This window comes from Ceratotherium simum, chromosome 10 (genome assembly GCF_057802395.1).
Source record: "Ceratotherium simum simum isolate JZ-2026a chromosome 10, ASM5780239v1, whole genome shotgun sequence".
NCBI classification, from domain to species: Eukaryota; Metazoa; Chordata; class Mammalia; order Perissodactyla; family Rhinocerotidae; genus Ceratotherium; species Ceratotherium simum.
Window position 1 is genome coordinate 55,331,298 of NC_141909.1, and position 21,906 is coordinate 55,353,203.

The 21,906-nt window shown below is 39.8% G+C and overlaps 1 protein-coding gene across 4 annotated transcripts in view; it reads right to left on the reverse strand.

Moving 5' to 3' along the window:
* ENOX1 (ecto-NOX disulfide-thiol exchanger 1) overlaps positions 1 to 21,906 on the reverse strand; it is a 548,889-nt gene that overhangs the window by 225,846 nt on the left and 301,137 nt on the right. The window contains exon 4 of one of the 4 annotated variants that reach the window (XM_014789964.2): positions 18,648 to 18,794. The exons of the other annotated variants lie outside the window; for them this stretch is intronic. Within the exon in view, the coding sequence (XP_014645450.2) occupies positions 18,648 to 18,735 (88 nt within the window). The 5' untranslated portion in view covers positions 18,736 to 18,794. The remainder of the gene's footprint in view (positions 1 to 18,647; positions 18,795 to 21,906) is intronic. 4 annotated transcript variants of the gene reach the window in all.

Below are 21,906 nucleotides of genomic sequence, written 5' to 3' on the forward strand. Positions count from 1 at the left end.
TGCAACTAATGCTTTTTCGTTTTTTTAAATACAGAGGTTAAGAAAAAAATTATGTCTACTAACCAGTCTTTATTGCCGTTCATAGAATGATGTGTCTCCATAACACCTAGGAGGTCAGTCACTAGATGTTGCAACCAATAATATTAATGAAGGGGCCGGCCCGGTGGCTTAGCGGTTAAGTGCGCGCGCTCCGCTGCTGGCGGCCCGGGTTCGGATCCCGGGCGCGCACTAACACACCGCTTCTCCGGCCATGCTGAGGCCGCGTCCCACATACAGCAACTAGAAGGATGTGCAGCTATGACATACAACTATCTGCTGGGGCTTTGGGGGGAAAATAAATAAATAAATAAAATCTTTAAAAAAAATAATATTAACGAAAAAAATTTATTGTAGAAATGTGTGGTGAGGAGAGAGGAAAGACGTTATTTTCATCTGGGGTGTCAGGAAAGCACCACAGAGAAGAAAAATATGGGCTGAGTCATGAAGGGTAAAAAATATCTCAATAGGAAGAGAGAGGGAAAGTGGGCAGGCAACTCAAGAAGGGAATGGTAAACCTCAGTGTGTGAAATCAGGAGTGGTGGAGGCCACGGAAAGGACAGAGCTGCCTCTCTCTTCACTACTTGAGATTTAAGTGAAGTTATTCAGATTACATTGGTCTCCATAACTATATAATGACAATAGTATTTTTTATTCTCTAAAATGTTGCTTTCAGGAAAATGTCAAGGGACTTAAATTCATGCTTCCTAAGTAAAATGTTTTCCTACATAAAGATGCTAGCTTATCAACTAGAAAACTAAAGTGAGCTTTTTTATGAAAGACAGACTGAAAAGATTAGGAAAGTCTCGACAATATAAAAATGCATTTGCTCACCCACTTGTGACACTAAATACTAACTACTGTGATACTAAATACTAAAACTAGGGTTTTACTGCTCAAAGTGTAAAAGAGATCATTTTAGTAGAATGAAAATAAAACACATTTTTACAGCATAGAAAGTAATCTCAGAATTCATTAATCAAGAGAGCAAAAAATACACAAAATATATATTTTGGGAGAATTTTAAATAAAGTCATAGAGAGCAGGTTTACAATGGTTTAATGAAACCAGGTTAGGAATGGCAGGAGTCTGTTCACAACCTTTGAGGACACGGAAGAACTATATAGTAGCCTTAGTATTGACCAGCTGCAAAAAAAAGAGTCAAGAACAACATGAAGATGACTGGACTCTTAGAAGAAAGTTACCATCACCAGCCTGTCATTCATAACAGTGAGGGCAGAGAACATTGTAATCAGATCCACGCCATTGATTTATGAAAAACATTTTAAAAGCTCAGCAAAAAGGTATGATATGAACACAGATATATCAGCTCTAACATAAAAGAGATTCTAAAAAAATAAAATTTTGATTATACAACTATATAGTCATAATCCTAGTGAATGAAAAGGGGATGCTGCTATAGAAATCACTATGTCTTTATAAGAACTTCTCTGATGAATTCTGATTCTAAAAGAATGAGAACAAATGGAAACAATGATACAAAAGTCAAGATAATCACAAAAGTGCAGGAAGAATTCTTAGAAGAATGCTGGAGAGGCCTAAATCCAGAAGGACTGGAATTGAACATTTTGAAAAAACACCAAGGTAGTATATGGAATATATTTTAAAATATCCGAAGAGGAGGACCAAGGAAAAATAGAAATACTTTTGAGGAAGTCCATTAACAGCAAACAACAAAGATGACAGAACTGTCCAACTCTCATTTGTGAGTCGTCTTCTGCAAGCAAAATAATCCATAAAGTGGGAAGGGTATAATAAACAATGCAAGCATGGAATTTTAGTCCAAAGTGGTGGTGGGAGTAGGGAGAGGGAAGACATTAGAGCTAGCAACAGGCAAGTGTAAGACCAAACCTGGTCTCCTGGAACCAATGCGATATGATCCTAGGTTAAATGCTACCCACTTTCTTCTCTTGCAAATCTGAGTTTGCGGCACATTTATCAGGATTAGGTCATTTGACCTTGAGAACTTAGTGCAACTTTGGAAACTGCCCATGATGACTACTGGAATTCCAAGGAGTCGGTGTCAGTTTTGGAATGACAACTTACTAGCTTTGTGACTTGGGGAATAAGACAAAGGATGAGAGTAATCTTCACATATTAGAAGGAGAGCAGATATAGAAGATGGTGTAGATTAGTTAAGTAATATACTAAAGCATGGAATTAGGACCAATGGCTAGAGGATATGGCAAATTGGTTTCAGGCTCCTTCATTCTTTTTCCCATTCAGTGAATATTTAGTTAACTCCTACTGCATGTAGCACCATTTTAAGTTCTAGGCAAACAAAAAAGTCACTCCAACGAATAGAGGCCCAGACAGATAGGTCAGTATATAGATATGTATGTAGATAAATGGGTACATTACTTAAAACACAGGTTAATATAAAGAACACAGAGGGAGAACCAATCAACTCTGCCAGTGGAAGTGATTTTAGATTTTCTTGAAGGATGGATGAAGGTGAAAATTGGGGGTGTATTCATATTAAAAAGAAATAAAAAGGTGTTTCAGGCATTGACAACATTATGAGCAAAGACACTTACGTGAAAAGTGTATGGCATAGTATAGAAAGTGAGTATTTTTGTTTGACTGGAGCTTAAGGCGAAAATGGTGAAATGGTGGGGAATGATGCTGAAAACATAGGCAAGGGCCATGCTAAGGAGTTTGATTTCCATAGGCAATGGGGATCTAATGGAGTATTTTAAATTGGAAGTGACAGGATCAAATTTGTAATTTAGAATGATAATTCTTACCGCCAAGTGGAGGGTAAGCTCACAGGGAGAGAAGCTTGAGGGAATTCTGAGGTAATTACTTGCCACTGCAAGATAAGACAGTGGCAATGGAGATGGAGAGAGGGAATAGATTTGAGAGATATTTCTGGAGATAGAAAAATAAGAGACTTGGTGAGCAATTGGAATATATTGGTGATGATATAAGAAGGTAATATTCAAAAACTATTCAGGTTTCTGGCTCGGGGGACGTGGTGGCTAAAAATAGGGGACTTCCAAGGCACAAGAGCAGTTAAATGATTAGTTTGGTTCGGAAAGGAGGAAAATGTGAGCTTTCTACAGAGCAATCAAATGCTCCCATTACTGAACTTATATAATATACAAAAGCAGGTTTGTCCCAGGCAGGTGTCTGCTTCTCTCCATAGCCACAGAGCTAGCCTATGTGCCTGGTACACAGTAGTTCTCAACATTTGATGGACATTGGAGTCACGTGAGAGGTTTTGACAAATACATATGCTGGTCTCCAGCCCCAGGAGATTTTGATTCAGTGGATCTAATGTAAGGCCCAGGCATTATTTAAAACAGCTCCAAAGGAGATTCTGATGTGCATCAGAATTTGACAGCCACTGTAGTATACAGCCAATAAACAACTATTTCATTAATTAATTAGAAGAAGGAAGGGAAGGAGAGACAGCTTCCTGAAGTTGTGAAGAAGTGGCTAGTTAACCCTCTATACTCAACTGTGTAGTATTGATTGGAAAGTTCGCAGGATGACCTTTCAGATCTTCCAATCTTAAGCGTTCATGAATGTGACGTTATGGTATCCTTGGCTTCTGCTCTTGCAGACAGAGCACTGGCTGAGTGATCATTGGTCTGACTCAATGAACGTTATCTTATATCTCTTACATTATTAATGGCCACTCTCTTACAGCAACCTGTTCTTTAACTTCATAATATTTTATGTATTTGTAAATACATATTTTTCTCCATTTCTTTTTTTCTCACTGTCTGTCTCTCCTACTAGCCTGGAGTTCCATGCAGGCAGACGTTCTGTTTCTTTTGCTCACTAGGTGTATCTAACACCTACCTAGGAAAACACCAGTGTTTAGTGAATAAATGAGTAATGAGCCAGATTTTCGTTATGAAAGTTTTTAGGCCACACTGCATCACTTTCAGTATGCCTACAGATCTGTCTGTGAGTGTGTTATAGACCCAGAAAACGATTTCAGAAATAATAAGAAAAACTACATCTACAGACAAGATATTTTTAGATATTTTTTTACCTCGAGAAAACACTTTGGCTCCAAGAATTTTGATGTTATATAAGACAGCTCCTTATATAAAACAAATCAAATTAAAAATAGGGAATAAATATCTAAAAGGGTGAAACAGGCACAGGTGTTTAACCTGAGAAATATCATTTAAACCTGGTCCTGTTCCTTACCACCATCTGAGAAGTCTTAGCCTCCAAGTCTGATGAACCTGGGGCTTTCATATCATTTATATGTTAATGATCGGGTCTAATAATTAGGTATAAGACAAGTAAAAGAATGAAAGGATGAACTAATGGGAACCCCAAAGTTCATATTAGCAGAACAATTAAAGAAGTAGAAACAGGGGGCTAACTTGAAGAGCCAGAAATGTTAAAAATCTCTGCAGAGATTTTTTGTGATCAGTGCGATTTTATATGGTTGAAGAGTTAAACATCTGCTGACAGTACTTACTACAATATTTAACTAACTCACGACATTTTACTGTCCTGAGATTGAATGTGAGTTTTTTTAGACAAAACTTATCAAAATCAGAATTCTACTTGACCTAAAATTTGCCAAGCACCTACTATATGCTACCACTTGCACATAAACCATTTCAACTAATTCTCACAACCAGTTTACTTAACAGATCAGGAAATTAAAAATCAGAATAACCTTAGATGTATGCTTAAAATTGGAATACTGTAAAAAGTGTTAATTACAATAAAAAAATCACTGAAGTATCCTTTTAATCCAGGTGAAAATGTATATTATATTTAGAAAAGCATATTTTTATTAAAATACTAAATATAAGCCTCATTCATCAGAAATGATAGAGGAACACTACGTTCTGATTAATTATATAATTTGGCTTACTCAGGAGTAAATAATACTGTTCCAACTGATGTTATCAAAAAGATGTTAAAACCAGTAATCATTATGTGCCCTTTGATGTGACACTGAGAACGGTCTATCACCTCTGTGGTATTCTTGCCAAAATTGTATAACCTCAATTTAATCATGAGACAACATCAGACAACCCAAAACAAAGACATCCTACAAATAACTATCCAGTACTCTTCAAAAATGTCACGGTTATGAAAGACAAGGAAAGAGTACAGGACTGTCCTATTCATTTTTGGTATTTCTGATGTATTCAGATCACCATTCTGATCACCATTCTGAATATCAGTAGTCAATACATAGTACTGGATGTATAAATGTAGGTTTTAGAAGTTGGAATAATTCCATATTGCATCCAGGGTATTAGCTAAATTCTATGATGTGAATTTGTTTTTATATTATTTGCAATTTTCCCCGAACAGTTATAATCAAAAAAAGATTTTCTATTAACTAGAGACTCCAGTTAACTGATTGAAAATTACTTCACACTCAGCTAAATTTACATATATCATTTCTTACAAAGGCTGTATGTCTTTCTAAATTAGTAGTGCAGCTCAGATTATTAGAATTAGAGTTATTTCCATTGTCCAACCAGGAAAGCAGATTCACAACAAAAGTAAAACAAAACAAGATGGGGGGAAATTGAAGCAAGGAGGAAGGAAACACTGTTCCCTTAAGACACACTCATTAACCTGGGAATACTACTAGATGCTCCAGGCTAGAAGTGAGCAGCTTGCTTCTAAACAGATTTTAATTTTTAATCCAGTGGAATAGGTCAGATGCAGCTCTCCCACCTGGAGGGCCCATCCCAGAACCTGTCTGCCCCGAGGCAGTACTGCAGGTCTGCGAGTAACGGTCACCTTTGGGTAAATGCAATCTCCAGGCAGCCATGCGGCTCTGTGTGTCCTGATCCCAAGGATTAGTAACACAAGTCGGATGAGATCTCACAACGAGGTGGGGGTTTTCCCCCTTAGATATTTTTTAGGAGTGAGAAAAGACACAGCCAATAAAAACAGTTTTTTAAAGTACAGGCAGGAGGGAGGATATATATGTTTGAAATAAAATTCTAATAAATAAAGATCAGCTTTACTACTTAATTAAAATTGGGTGGAGGCATAGATGTTGGTCCAAATGTGATGCTCACAAGACAAATGCTCAGATACGAGAAAGATCTCCCGGGAAATCAAAATGCCCAAATGTAGAGAGAAGTGAACACAGCAGGCCCCAGAGCTACCACACATGGGGCTAAAATAAGCCAAGATGAGCCGAGTCTGACTGATTCCCAGGGTCTTCACAGACTTCAGATTAGCTGGGTACTAGTGCAGGCAGGTCTCAGCTGTCCATGAAAATGAGAACACATTTTAAAAGCCGCATTTGAATTTTAAAGGTACTCAACATTTCTAGTATTGTTTACTGAAAAAGGTCAACACTCGAGTGTTCTATTTATGCACAGCAGAACCTCAGTCTACAAGCACCAGGTTTTCCATGTGGTATTTGCCGAGAATGTGTTAAATGCACAGTGCTGGAGCCAAGAATATTATTTTTCAACTCAGTGAATACATTATTAAAGGACCTCTGCTGTGCCCCCCACCGGGAGACGGGAGAAGAGGCAGTGGTGACCCGCATTCTGAACGCAAAGGGACACTGACTGACAGTCCCTCACTATAAACTCTAACAGCAATAATCCAAACCCACACTGCTCCGCCTCTCTCTTCAATTCCCTCCTGGCCAATCCAGAAAAAAGGAAAATGGAAACATTTAAACAAAACTCATAGAAAACTTCAGTGCCAAGCACAACATCTTTGGTTCTTTGGACAGTAACTATTTCATTGAGATTTGTGCCTGGTGTCCGTTTCCATATTCTGGATCTGCAAAAGCATTCACATCAGCCCTCAGTTCTTACAAATCAAGAGTATAATATACTGACTCCTTCCAATAAGATTTGTGTTAAAATCATTAAATGCTCACGCCAGTAATTTTTTATTAACTGATCCAGAAATAATACATAACACATACCAACTTTATGACAGTGGGAAGAGTTATTCACTTTAGTTAGCCAACAATATCTGTTGTATAAATTAGAAATCTTCTTAGGAGGAAGTCTAGTGTTTTAAATAGACTATGGAAAAGCATGAAATTAATGCCAGGTAAATTTTGACTGGAATATAGGAGAACCTTTATCATTCTGTGAAAAATATTTCTCTGCCTTAGGCAAATTCTCTGATAAGTTCAGAAACTATCCTTCCTATATAAATATTTTTCACTTGGAAAAATGTTCTCTCTCAAGTGCTCCGTTAGTGCATTTTAATACATCAATTGATTTACAGACGTTAGATTTACACACAACTTTTCTAGTATAAATCTTTTGCATAAAGCAAAGGGAACCTGTGACAAAAATTTCTATCCTGTTCAGATGTAGGGAGCAAATAAATGACCAGTATCCCCATATATATGCTAATATATACCTAGTTTTATATAACACTTTCCCCTTTAAAATAGGAATATAAAAAACTTAAGTCTTCAGGAACTTTCTTCAGGAAATTTCAGAAGACCATGCTTTTTAAATTACACTTTTACTTGATATCCTTTGCAAAACCTCAGAACACTTACATTAAAAGAGCTGGTGCTGACATAATTTGATTCAACCCCATAAATATGTATAGAACTCCCAGTGCACAGAATCTACTATGCTATGTGCAGGTGATGCAAGATGAATCAAGCACCATCCATTGTTCCTGCCTTTGAGGAGGCCACAGCTGGGCTGGCAGGACAGACACCTATATAACTGGTTGTAATGGATTGAGATTACATTCTAGCATGAATAAAATGCTCTGGCAGCACAGAATAAACAACAAGGATTCTGGAAGGGGACATGGGAGTAGGGACAACAGAGGATCAGCAGAGGAGAGGACATTTGAGCTGGGTCTTAAAGGATGAAGAAGATTAGACCAGGCAGAGAAGAGCATTCCAAGTCAGGAAAAACAAATTAGCCCGCACATGCCAAGTTTTTAAATTAGACTTTTAAAAGTGTTTTACTTCGAAAAGTCTTAAGTTTGCAATGTCTAACATGAAGTAAAAATCACAAACTACATGGGTTCTTCCTCACTAGCCTGCCCTTCTCCCAAGCGCTCTAGATGTTTAGGAAATACATGTAATAAGAAGGAGGAGAGGACTGACAGTACCTTGGTAGAAACAGAGAAAGCGAGAATGCTCCCATAACTGAAATAAAAATCAGAATTAGCACGGTAGGCCTGTAAGTGAGGAGAACTACCGATAAAATGAGAAAAAGCATACTGCAATAACCATCCCTTTTCAGTCTGCTTAAAATTCAAGTTAAATTCATTTTTTTAAGAAAGAGCATCTGCTATGAAAAAAGTCTGCAAAGTGCTATTAACTACAGGGTCTGTCAGAACTTTGCTCTGTGCTGGGGCCGATTAGTCGGGAGGGAGGAGAGCAAGGAGAAACCGATCCTTTTCTTTCGGTAATTGAATCCCACTGGGTTCCTGAGTGGAGAGGGAGGCTGGGCTGCAGGCTTCATGGGGTGCACTGCGTTCCTCTGCTGCCTCTGGGGGAAGTGGAAGGGGGAGAGCAAGGTCCCGTGGGTAGACCCGCAGAGAGGAGGGGGTTCTGGGAAGTCCCTGTCTTCACTTGGGTTCTAGCAATAGCTCTAAGCCCCTAGGATTCTAAAGCTCAAGCAAAGATGTCTGGTAAATGGCTGAGCGACCAAGAAGAGGACAAGACTTGCATCAATGTTTACAGAGCCAAGAAGCTAACTAGAGTTCACAACCTAAGGGATATTTAAATGAGCTACAACCTCAATACAGTACATTATATTTTGTTCATCCATATTTTATAAAATGAAGTTATTTCATGTTGCTCTTTTTTCACAGAAGTGTGCATGTACGTGTGATTGTGTGTGTGTGCACCAGTGTGTGTGTGTGAGAGGTAAAAAGAATAAACAAACCAAGTGTCTGGATTGTGTTCACCGTTTACTTTTCTTTGAGCATTTACACGTAGAGTGGAGGTGTAGGAAGAATGGATTTTGGAAGTCGTGCCTTGGGGATTTAACTCTGTTATTATTCCCCATGTACAGAAGGCAGCTTCCGAGAGCTGAGCACTTGGTGCCTTAGATCCCTGTGTCACTGCACTTTCTCCCGGGGGTGCGGCCGTGGGGCACCACGCGGGGCTACCTTGAGCTCACGATACATGGTTTCTGGCTTCCAGTTCTTGTCTGCCTCTGACTCACTGCTGGTCCTTGGGCTGGTCACAGTTCTCTCAGGTAAAAACGAAAAGCCAGGGTTTGGATGAGATGCTTTTCATGGCTGTTTCCTCCTCCAATGATCTCTGATTTGGTAGCACAATATTACGTTCTAAAGAAATGTTTTCATCCTCATAGGTTTGATATCTTCACATTTTAGAGCCACTGTAATAATAACAATGCCCCATCTAGTGTCAAAACAGGGAACCTTGGTACAGGAGTGCAGAGTGAGGAATGGCTCTTGGCCTCTCAGGGCTTCGGGGCTCAGAATGGCAGTCGCATAAATGCTGCTCGGGTGGTCTTTGTTATATCCCACTGACCCAACTTGGTGACGTAGGACAATTTTTAACAGACTGAGTTTTACAACTTTTATGTGTGATGTACAACACCAGCACAACAGGACTTCTATTAAAGTTGCACAGAATAATCTTTCCTATTATTTTTACTGGCAGCTATCACACAAACATAAAAGAGCCTCAGGGGGATGGAGATCGGAGGGCAGTACCTTCTTGAGGGAAGATCAGAAGAGATTCTGGGTGTGCTGCAAGTAACTCAGCCAAATTCTGGCATCTCACTGAGATTTCCACAGGCATAAACCTGGGAGTTGGGCAGGGTTTAATCACTTCACCCTTTTCATTCCTTTCTCTCCAAATGCTCCCACAAGGAAAACATCTCTGACTGGTTCACAGCTAACCACATGCCCTTAGAACTTCCCAGGTTCCCCAGCACTTTGTCTTCTTAATGCCATCCCACAAGGAAAGAGACCAAGGGAGGGAACAAACATAAATACTGGGACAATGCATGTATCGTTTGGACAAAGGATCCTCCTTCTCAGGTGTTTTGACCCTCCTGTGCTTTTTTTTTCCTCCACCAACTGTAGGGCAATTTAATTTAATTTTTATATTGCCATGTAAAAATCGCTTCATTTTGGAACCTGCCTCCCTCTCAGAACCCAGGTCAATTCAGCAGAATACTTATGGAGTGTCGACTGCACGCCAGACACTGTCTTAACGATGTCTGGGCTGAGAGAACATAATGAGCCCAAACTCTGAAACTCTCCATCATGCTGCCAGTCCTGCTCACAGCTTTGTGATTACTAAAAGCCTAGATTACTAAAAGCACATTTTACTTCTTGTGACCAAGTTCTCAGTGGCAGAGATTTTTCTCCCTGTTTATTATCCTTAAGCCTGATTCTCTTGATGGTTGAACCTATACTAGCAGCTGCTTATCTTTTAGAATGCTCCAGTGCTGACTGGGCTGATGGCTCTAAGAACTCACCTTCTTGTTAACCTGCTTTGATCTCTTCTAAGTGGTTGCCTCTCTGTGACCTCCATCACTAGTCGGCCTTCTGTCCTGATCTTCTAGTCAATCACTTGGAATTCTACCATTTACTAGCCCACTGCAACTTCTGCCCAACCCTCAACCTTCGCTTGCCAGTTTAATCTGCCTCTACTGTGATCCACATTCCAAGATCAGCTTGGTTCTAATTAGGTGTCCCAAATTGTCCTTAACTCCCTCATCGCACAGCCCCATATTCCTGCTCCATGATCTTCATGGCCATCCTGAGGACAAGGCACCCTCTGACGAAGTTTAGAGCGATGGTCTCCGCTCAGTTCCACTGGTCAAACCCCAATCTCAATCCAGGTCTGGCAGCTGTGGTAATCTTGAGTACAGCTATCACCTGGTAACCAGCAACTGAGGAAGGTCAAACAGAAAACTGGCAAATGTTCAGAGATATGATTGAATATTGTAAGCTCCTTCAGGCCAGACAATCTGTCTGGTTTATATCTATATCCCCAGCACCCAGCACAGGACCTGGCATATAGAAGGGTTGATAAATATTTGTTGAATTAAAGTAACTGTTGAGAAAAGTATGTCAAAGGCACTTTTGGAGGATACCTAATTTCCCAGGAGTTTGGATGAGGCGGGACATCTTAAGATGCCCAGACAAAACTGTCAGATCAGTCGGACCCCTAGATCTACATGCTACAGTGTTCTTGAGGCTCTAGACTGTGTGAGTCTATCTCATGAGTATGAACCACAATAGGAGAGGAGGGGAATTCTGCAGGATAGTCTGTGACCTGACGTACATTCTCCTCCTGCTGGCATCCTCCACACCTCCAGGTTTGGCCTAGGATGTCGGAGATCCTTCTGGACAGCTACTTACTCAAAGCAAAAACAGGAATGTGGGTTTGGCCAAGCATCTCCAACGTCTGAAACATGTATGAGCATGAAACAGCCAGCTGTAGGCCCTCCAATGGAGCCCAACACAGCTGCCAAAACAGCTGGCTGGCAATGGGCTGAGAATGAAACGCTCTTAGTGAATGGCGTCAGGGTAGTTGTTTAGGGCATTTTAGGGCTAGTCGTTTAGGGCATTTAATTTTTTTTTTAGTTGAAGCTATCCAGAAATGTAAGGAACACTATTCGTAGGTCAATCAAGGGTGCATGATTTTCAAAGTATACTAAAACATGTTACTGTTCATTTCACATAAAATAGGAAGCATCTATTTTTAAAATGCTCACAGCAGTCAGTGTTTTTAATTGAGCAGAAATGCATATTTGGATACAGAAACGTTTCGTCCTAGCTGTGGTTCCTGACAGTCATCTTCAGAGACAAATTTCCACAATGGGTGTTTCAATTAAGACAGTAATATTTATTGAAAGGTAAACCATAAATGTATAGCCACTTGAAATGTTATTGAACAACAGTAATTTATACTGCAGCTGGTGCACTGCATTTTAACCCTGCTTTGATTTCATCAGCATTTGTCAATTAATCAACGTGAACCTTGTAAAACATGTTCTCTTATTAGTGGAAACAAGCAATCGCTTGCAGACTTTGAAGGAAAGGTCGTTTAATAATTTGCTAATTGTGCAAAGACAGATTTAAATTTTAAAAAAGGTAAATTCTCATTACCACTGCATAAATAGGACTCTGTTTAAGCTTAACCTTGCTAACTTAAATATGGTCAATGGTTTTGTTTTGTTTTGTTTTTAACTAACTAGCAGAGAAAGATTAAGACAGAAAGAAATTAACCTATCTTCAGGTTTTTCAAATTTATTTTAAGAAAATTTTTGTTGTTACCTTTGCCATTTCAAAGAGTTGCTAGCCTTGAGGCTACGGTTATAAACAAAAACAGTATTTTCTTGGCAAAAAAATGAAGAGGAAAAAGGCAAAGCAAAAAAAAAAAAACCCAACAAGAAATGAAGCAGCACAAAAGAACCATGTAGTGGCAATGTTCCCTTTCTTTTTTGCTTTTTTTTTTGATTTGCCTCAACTCATCCTTCCTTCCACTATATGAGATGTCAACTCCCTACTTCTGACGGCCGGTTCATGTTGAGTGCAGTATGAGAAAAGCAGCTGAGTCAAGCTCTCTCTTCGGGCAGTGCATGCATCAGCACTCTCTCCAACACTCCCGGCAACCAAGAGAGTGCTCTCACTTACGGGCACAGCATCACCACTACCAGGCACTCTGCAGTCACCACAAGTTTAAAATGGGTAACATACCTCGGAGAGCAATTTCTACACTGGGGTCTGCAGGGCTGAACCGAGAAATCCGCACCATCTTAGAAGTGAGTGAAACTTAAGACAGAGATCATGCCTTGAGGCATTTGTAAGAGTAGGAATTTTGCACAGAGTCTACAGAGGCAATGTTTGCCGAATGAAGATGGTCTTGCCAGACCCAGTCTCGGCAAACTGCTTTGCTGCAGAGCTCCTTTTATAACAGTTATGAGGCCCAGGTTGCTCTCTGCCTGCTCAAACTGGCTTATCAATCCACTCCATTCCATCCTGTTCTTAGTTCTAAATAAGTCATTATTTCAGGCACATTTCCCTAAGCAGATGCAAACACTCTCTTCCTGTGCGAGACTCCCTTGGGCAAATTAGGTTTCTTGGAAAAGGGTCAAGGAGCAATCAAACAAAATACCTACTGAGAAACAAGCATGTGGTTTCAGGGGGGACGCTGTCATTTGTGCAGGCCACAAGTCAAATTTTAGACACTGCTTGGGCAGGAATATTAAATCTGATAGGGCTAGTTAATGGGGAGCCAAATCTTGATATCTGCAGCCAAAGTTTCTTTTTATGGTCATAACAAATAGGTCTGTTTTTTCCTCCAGCTTGATTGAGGTATAATTGACAAACAAAATTATATAAATTTAACGTGTACACATGATTTGATATACACATATATTGTCAAATGATTACCACATTAAGGTTAGTTAACACATCCATTACCCCATACAGTTATCTTTGTGTTCGTGTGTGTGTGTGTGTGTGTGTATGTGGTGAGAAGGGTTTTTTTATTTTATTTTATTTTTTTGTGAGGAAGATTAGCCCTGAGCTAACATCTATTGCCAATCCTCCTCTTTTTGCTGAGGAAGACTGGCCCTGAGCTAACATCCATGCCCATCTTCCTCTACTTTATATGGGACGCTGCCACAGTATGGCTTTGACAAGCAGTGCATAGGTCCATGCCTAGGATCCGAACCCAGGAACCCTGGGCCACCAAAGCAGAGCATACAAACTTAACCCCTATACCACGAGGCTGGCCCCGAAGGGTTTATTTTTTTATGGAAACAGAACTGGTAGTCATAAAACAATGGAAAATTTCTTTGTCTAATATTTCTAATTAAGAGCTGCTAATCAAATTCTAATGTCTTAATAAAAGTGTAGTAAAAGAACTTTTATAAGGGAAAAGTTACTATAAAATTGCTATCTTCTGTTCTCATCCTCTTATCAAACAAATGTGGAGTATTTCTGAAACATACTCCTTATTGTATTTCTTTTTTCTTTGAGTCACAGGGAGAAAAGTCCTTTTTATGTTCTTTTAATATTTGCTTTTATTAACTCTGGCTTCGGTTAGCTGACTTCCATATATCAAGATTCTCTTCAAAACAAAAGAGAGACGAGGTAAATGCAAATGTGGGAAGGGAAGCTGCCTGGTAACATAATAGCTGCTCCCTGGCAGGAGTTATTTCCACTTAAAACATATATACCATATTAAGAAGCCTCAGGGAAAAATGAATGGACGTGGCTGACAGGTTTTCATTTGTTTCCTTGACATCTCAGAATACTGTAAATAAGTTTGTGTGTTTCAATTCAAATGGTTCCATTATCTTGGAGGTCTTAATCATTTGTAATAGCAGTTTCTGAGGTGCTCAAAGCCTGTGCTTAAGGAACATTATTGGCATTCAACGCAGTCATACAACATTAAAGCAGATTTACAACCTTGTTCCTGGTTATCCTTGATCATCCTTATTTAAAAGTAAGTTCAGGCTGATGAGGTGGCTTAAGCATCCTCCTGTGTTTCAGCCAGTTAGTCATGCCACATCAGAACATATGGCTTTGCTGGGCACCCTCCCACTTCTCCAAATGAAACTAAAGTTGGCAAGGTGAAGGGGGAGGGGTGGTAGGTGGCATTTAACTAGGAAAAAAGTTTAAAAGGGCAGTCTTGTTTTAAAATGTACCCAGGATTTTGGTTTTACTCAGGTATGATGAGGCCAACAGATTGGATATGCTTGCCAGTGAAAAGACAGTTTGAGTGTTACTTACAGTTTCCAAGAGGAGTGGGGTATGGAATGCCATGCCGGGCCATGCAGGGCCACATGAGGAGGCACCAGGGTCCGTCAGGAGCAGAGGGAATAAGGGGAAAATGTGGGCAAGAGCCACAGGAAAGGCAAAGCAAGGCAGGGTAAGAAGGCTTAGGACTGGATAGTTTGAATAATTTCAGTGGGTTCTGGAGTCTAGGGGTGATTCCTAATGGTTCAGGACCTGGCCCTGGAGTGTTTTATGGCAGGGGAATAGTGTTCTAGACTGTAGGAGCCTGATAAAAGGAGGCAGGCAGGGGCATGGACTCAGGATTGGTTGATTTGCATATCAAAGGTGTGCGCCCTGGCAAAAATGGTTGTTATCTCTAGGAATTAGCTAACCCTGGGAAGGGCAGTGCCTCCCCTGGGGTCCGCAATGCCCAAAGATGTCAAAGTATAATAAAATACAGAAAATAAAAAACATGATTAATACAAGCCTGTCTGAAACACTGTGAGAAGTGTTGTGAGAAGCATAAAATCAGAGCTTCTCAAACCTTACCGTGTATAGGAATCACCTGGGTGTCTTGTTAAACTACAGATGCTGATTCATTAGATCAGGTGAGGTTTGAGAGTGTGCATTTCTAATAAACTCCTTGGTGATGGTGGGGCCACACTTGGAGTAGTTGGGGACAAGAATATCGCTAAGAGTCTTCTCTCTGGGTCACCCTCTGCAGGGAAAGGGAAGGATGTAACATTTATTGAACTCTGCCTTAAACCACACACTGCTAGGCACTGGATACACAGCCTGCCTCTTGTTTTGCTCGGACAACACACTTTGCTCATAGGAAAAATCACCCCAATTTTATAGGTAAGGGAACTGAGACCGAGGGTGGTTAGGTAACCTGCCTGGGGTCACTTAGCTAAAAAGTTAGAAGATATAAATGTATCGGACCCAAAAACACATTTTCCCCCCACCACAACAACATAAGTACAGATGGTACCACTGTGCTGGAAAATAAAAAGTCTCTGTTGGTAAAGGCTTCATAAAATATGAAGTCCATAGACTTGAATCATGGCCCATTTACAACTTCACTTCTGGAAAGAAGAGAAATTCTGAATGGTGTTCATTATCTCAGGACTAGAAATAAATGGTGCTGACTAAATAACTTATATTTTATTATAGCCATTTGAGAAACATTTTAAATGGGATTTCCTATTAAACTAGCTTTTTATTTTAAAAAGTGATACATGTACATGGTAAGATATATACAGTAAAAGTCTTCCTCCCACATGCCCCTAGTTCTACTGCTCAGAGATAACTACTGTTAGATTTGTGTAGGCTTCCAGAACTGTTCTAGGCAAATAATAAGCATTTTCATACAAATCCAATCATACTAAGGCACTGGGGGGGAAAAGCAGTAAATAAAACACACAAAATCCCTTATGCAGCTTACATTCCAGTAGGGTAGATAGATCATAAACAAATGAGTAAAATACATATTATGTCAAATAGGGATAAACGCTAATAGAGAAAAAGCCAGGCTGGGGCGATATTTGCAATTATAAATACAGTGGTTAAGGAAGGCTTCACTGAAAAGATATGTATTTGAGTAATGACGTGAGGGAGGTCATCCTAGTCCACACTAACTTTTTCCTTTAGCAATATATGTTAAAGCCCTCACCAGAGCAGAATTTATAAATCTACCTTGTTCTTTTTCACGACTCCATAGTACTCCACTGTTGGCATATACCATAGTACTGGTGGACATTTTGTTAGTTCCATAAATGCAATGTCTTAGATTAACACTGTTATAATTTGTTAGATGGTAATAAAGAGATTTGGGAAGTGTGGTATAAAGCCTGAATAAGTAGAAAGGGACTTAACTTAGGTGTGAGAAGCTGTGGATGCAAACCCTAGCTAGTGCCACTCTACCTAGGTGGCTGAGTTATATCATTGAGTATTTATAGAATTCCTCTTTTATGTTAATGGTCTGCCATCAGGACAGGTTTCCCTTTTCCTGCTACATCTTAGGCTGTGCTATTGTTCACCAGGTGGACAGTGACACCCAGGGGTTTCTCTGTCTGGAGGTCCACGTGACATCCTGCTCGCAACATTTTCCTCAGTGCCAGGCTACTTGTAACCCCTGCAGAGTCTAATAAAAAATTCAACCCTCTAGGTGGCAAGTTTTCCACATGCCTTACAAAGGAAGCAAAAGCAAAAATGTTAGAGAGTAATTTACCCTCTGGGCTCTGCGCATGATCTTCCCCCTTAGGAGAAAGCATATAAGATTCCTCAAAACAAAAACAAATGAAAAATCCTTACCTTCCAGGAATATTTATTTATGTGGATGCAGATGTTTAGCACTGGGCCACCTGACTGAACAGATTTCACATTTAATGAAAGATTTATTCATTTAATTACTAACTGAGGCAGTACCTGGAACATGTCAGCACTCTGCCAAGCTCCGTAGGAGGAATAAATATCAGTGCAATATGGTTCCTGCCCTTGTCACCTTCTAGGCTCTTAACACCGACAGGACAAGTGAAAAACAACTGTGATTCAAGGCAATGTGTGGTACATGCAATACAGTAGGATTTAAAAGAAGGGGGAGAGAATGCTGCGATCCAGAGCCCCTCACAGATCCCTCAGAGAGGCACCTGAGCTGAGCTATAAACAGGTAAGGCTGGAGGTGGAACAAGGGCCTGTGGGAAGGGATGAGTGTGTGAGTGTGTGTGTGTGGGTATGTGTGAAGGTGAGCAATAACTGCACTATGAGCAAAGGCCCAGGTGAGGCAAAGCACAGGTGTTGTAAAAGGAACATAAAGTGACCCAGTAGATCATAAACACAGAATGTGGGGTGCGGGTGTAGATGACAGAAATCTTGGTTGGAGTGAGATTGGCAGACGGTCCTGAGGCCCCTACTTTGTTATTAGACCTGGGATAAATAAATGAGTTCTGGAAGATATCAAGAAAAGCACCATCAACTTCTTTCTCTGTTTTCGTTTTTGCTTTTTGCAGGGTGGGGGGCAGCTATGCACTTTGGTTTTATAACCTCTATTTCTAATTCCAGTAATTTTTTAAACTAATTTAATACTTATCAAAGTAATATATGCCTAGAGTTTAAAAAGGCAAACAACATTGTAAGACCTGTAACCCAAAATAGCAATCCCCTACCCCACCTGTTCCTGCTCACCCCTTCCTGCTCCTCAGAGGAAACCCCCTTTTTTTTTGTCTGCTCCTATTATGAAAGATAGTTATTTGCCAGAGTGAGTAACCTTCTACACAGGTACGACTTTTGCCCCAAGCAACTGTTCTCAGTTTGGTTAAACTAGGGGCTTGCCCAGGGCAGGAAGGCTAACTATAGCAACTCTAACCCACCCCCACAAGGAGGCTGATCCTGCCATGGGAGGGGAAACCACTTTTAACTTTTAATTCTGATATTTGATTCCATATATTTAAGTAACGTGTGCACAGTGATATTTCTTAAGTTATCATTTTTAGCGATTATCTAATGTTTTACTACTACGCAAAATGAGAAAAATGTAGCTCTCTTACCTCATCACCACCTCCCAACAAGCTTTCTTCCCCCATCTTTCCAGTAGTTTACACAGCAATTTGGGGTTAAACTGATATTCTATGTTTGCATTATTGTGACCAGGTAATATTGTTTACTCTTGAGCCATTTGCATAAGAATATACTTCCTATCTTGTTCAATATTTTGTTTTTCCTGATTTTTTTTTTTTCTTTCTTTTTTTGTGTATCTATAACTAACTGTTCCTCAACTATCCCAGGGAACTAAAAAAGCCCTACTAAAACCATTTTTCATGTGATCAACCCAATCAGTTAACCTGTCACATCTCTTTTTCCCTCTAGGAGCCTCCCATTCAGTCAGTCTGGTCTAGCCGTTTCCCAGGCCAGCTGCCCACCTGTCATCCTGGGGCTTCTTTTTAACACCATCTTGCGAAATCCCTGTGCCTCTCGCCTGTGTTGGGTGCCCCGTTTCCTGGATCCCATGGTTTCCTCTTTCTTGGTTTACATCCTCATTTTTGTAGAGCACATTCTCTAGTAGCTTCCTGAGAAAAGGTACATGGGAGGTAAATTTGTTGAGACCTTCCTCGTGTGTCTGAAAACGTCTTAATTCTACTCTCATGCTTGCTATTAAGCTTGTAATTGAATTCTAAGTAACCAGTCATTTCCCTCAGAATTTTGAAGGCTGTAGTTCATCGTCTTCCAGATCAAGTGTTGAAGTGGGGAAGTCTGATGCCATTGGTATTCCTGAACTTTTATATGGGACCTGTTTTATTTCTCTGGAAGGTTTTGGAATCTTCTTTAAGTCCTGGTGTTCCGAAATCTCATAGGAAAGAACCTTAACGAGGATCTTTTCTTATCCACTGCCTTGGGCACTTTCTCTTTCCTTTAAATCTAGAAATTCCTGTTGTTCCGTTTTGAAAATTTTTTCTTGTATAATTCTTTGATACTCGTCTCCCCACCATTTTTTGTCTTATCTTTCTGGAACTCCTTTGGTAAAACGCTGAACCTCCTGGACTGATCCACTACATTTCTTACCTTCTTTCCTCCCACCTGCACTGTCCACCCTTGCCTGTTAATTTACTTCCTAGAAAGTTTACTTGACTTTATCTTCTACACCTCTGAATAATTTTTTTTACTACAAGTTTAATTTCCAAGATCTCTTCCTTATTTTCTGATTGTTCCTTTTTTATAGAATCTTCTTTTCATTTCATGGATAGATCATTTATCTTTCTGAAGATATTAGAAGTTTTTAAAAGCTTTTCTTTCGCTTCCTGAATTATCTATATTTTCTCTCATCCTCTGTTTTGATCTCTATATATTATTCTATATTTTATGTTGGAGGCTGGACTTAAATATCTGGTGACTCTCTCACTATTCATTTATATTTAAGACATTCATACATGTATTTCTTTATATATATATCTTAAATGTATATGAGTATCTTAAAAATATATATACAGACAAAATATAAAATTCATTTATATTTAGGGACAGTGAGCCCCTATGAGACAGACTGGAAACCCGGAGTCGGGGCAGAGCGTGCTTATTAACTGGCAGGCAGCCTTGTGAGGTAACTGGGTGGGCAATCTAGCCATCTCGATGGGGACTCCAAATGCCAGTCAGGTCATTTCCTTGGGCTGTTCAGTTTCCCTAGATAAGAATCCTTCAAACTCCTGCCTTAAGAGCCTGTCCCTGGCTACAGCGCTCTGGGAGCTACGCTGCAGAATAGTCCAGGAGGGTCTTACCTGCTCACTGTGGAGTTTCACCTCTCTCCCCTGGACCTAGTTTCTGGAGTCTAGAGCATCTCTGATTCACTTCAGCCCAGGACTATCCCTCAAGCCTCCAGCAGGGATGCAGAATTGGTAGCGGCAGTGAGGCAGGGAAAGGAACAAGGTCTAACTACTCCATGCACTACTTGCCACTAACCACTGCTAACTACTCTGTAACTACTTTTAACCAATCTCCCTTTCTCCAGACCCACCCTCACACCCCTCCTCAGCCTCCCCGGGGTCCTGTAGAATGAATCTGCAGGCTTCTCTCAGTCCACCTCAGCTCCCCTCCTCCATCACTGTGCCATCTTCCCAAAATGTGGGGGCATCTCTTGTTTAGTAGCATCTCCTCCTCTATTTGTTCTCTCTCACTCTCACTCTCTCTCTCTTTATAGTTTTTTTTTCTATTCTTTGCTACAATTTTAGGCAGATTTTTGGAATAAGAAGATATAAATGCATGTGTTCAGTCTGACAGAACAAAAAGTTCCCAGTCTTATAAACTTTCTTTGTAGTTATATGTGCTTATTTTTTATTTCATTCCAGTCTAGTTTGTTTATCCAGAGAACTTCCTCAAGTGTTACCCCAAATCAACTACTACCTACCTAGCACCTGCTTTCAGGTAGGATACTGCCAAAATCATTTTAATTATCTGTTATTTTCTAGGGAGCATCAGGCAAAGTGAGTTGAACTCTTGCGTAAGTTTATCTTTATAGTATCTCATTGTTATCTTGGCCCCAGAAGTCTGTACCAATAATCAATTTGAGGCAGATGCCACATCAATTTCTCAATACACAGGAAGGGAAAGGAAGGAAGGAAGGAAGAAAGGGAGGAATGAAAGAAGGGGAGGAGGAGGAGGAAGGGAGGGGAGAGAAGAGGAGGAAGTGATGGAGGGGGGAAGGAGAAAAAAGAAAGAAACAGATATCAAGAAAAGGATTTAAAAACAGAATAGTAAGAGGCTTGGCCCAAATAAATATTTTTTAAAAAGCTATGTAAGTTTATTAACTAAGAAAAGAGATTGCAGAAAATCATATGACTTTAAGATAACTCTAAACAATGATCACTCACTTGGAAGTCAGTTGAGTAATTTATATCACTGAGTGTTAACTGTGAGACTCCATTCCTTCATTCATTCAACAGCATGTATCCAAAATTCATATAAAAAGCACCATTATACAGCAAAAACTATCCACACAAGAAATTCTCACAATTACATGCCCAGATCACTTTCCAATTATGTACTTATCCTTTTACTCTCCTGAAAGGTATCTATTTTTGGCTTAAGAATGCATGTATATATGTACGTACTAATGTATATATATGTATGTATTCCTCACCCTATTCCCCAAAGAAATTTAAGTCAGCTTGCTGCTTATCCTTTTAACACATTACTTCAATATATTTTTATTTTCCTGAATACATTTCTTACCAATTTGTCTACCTGAAATTATGTAATTTCCTTTATACTGTGCCATATCAATTATGGGCCAATAACTTTTTAAAAAATTAGCTGTTGTCAACAACAATGCTTCTAATATAGCTATGATCCTATCTTTGAGCTTGATAAGATGGAAGACTGTAGTCAATTTACCTTGTTTTAAATCCCAACTCTTACACTTACTGAATGTATGACCTTCAGGGAGCTATATTCTCCACAACAGGAAAATGGACAAAATGTTATCTATCTTGCAGGTTGTTAAGAGGATTAAATCATGTAATACATATAAAGAATCTGGCATGTTGTAGGTGCCCAATAATTAAAAAATACTAAAATCAGGGGGCCAGCCCAGTGGCGTAACGGTTAAGTTCACGCATTCCACTTTGGTGCCCGGGGTTCGCCAGTTCAGATCCTGGGCCGCAGACCTATGCACTGCTCATCAAGCCATGC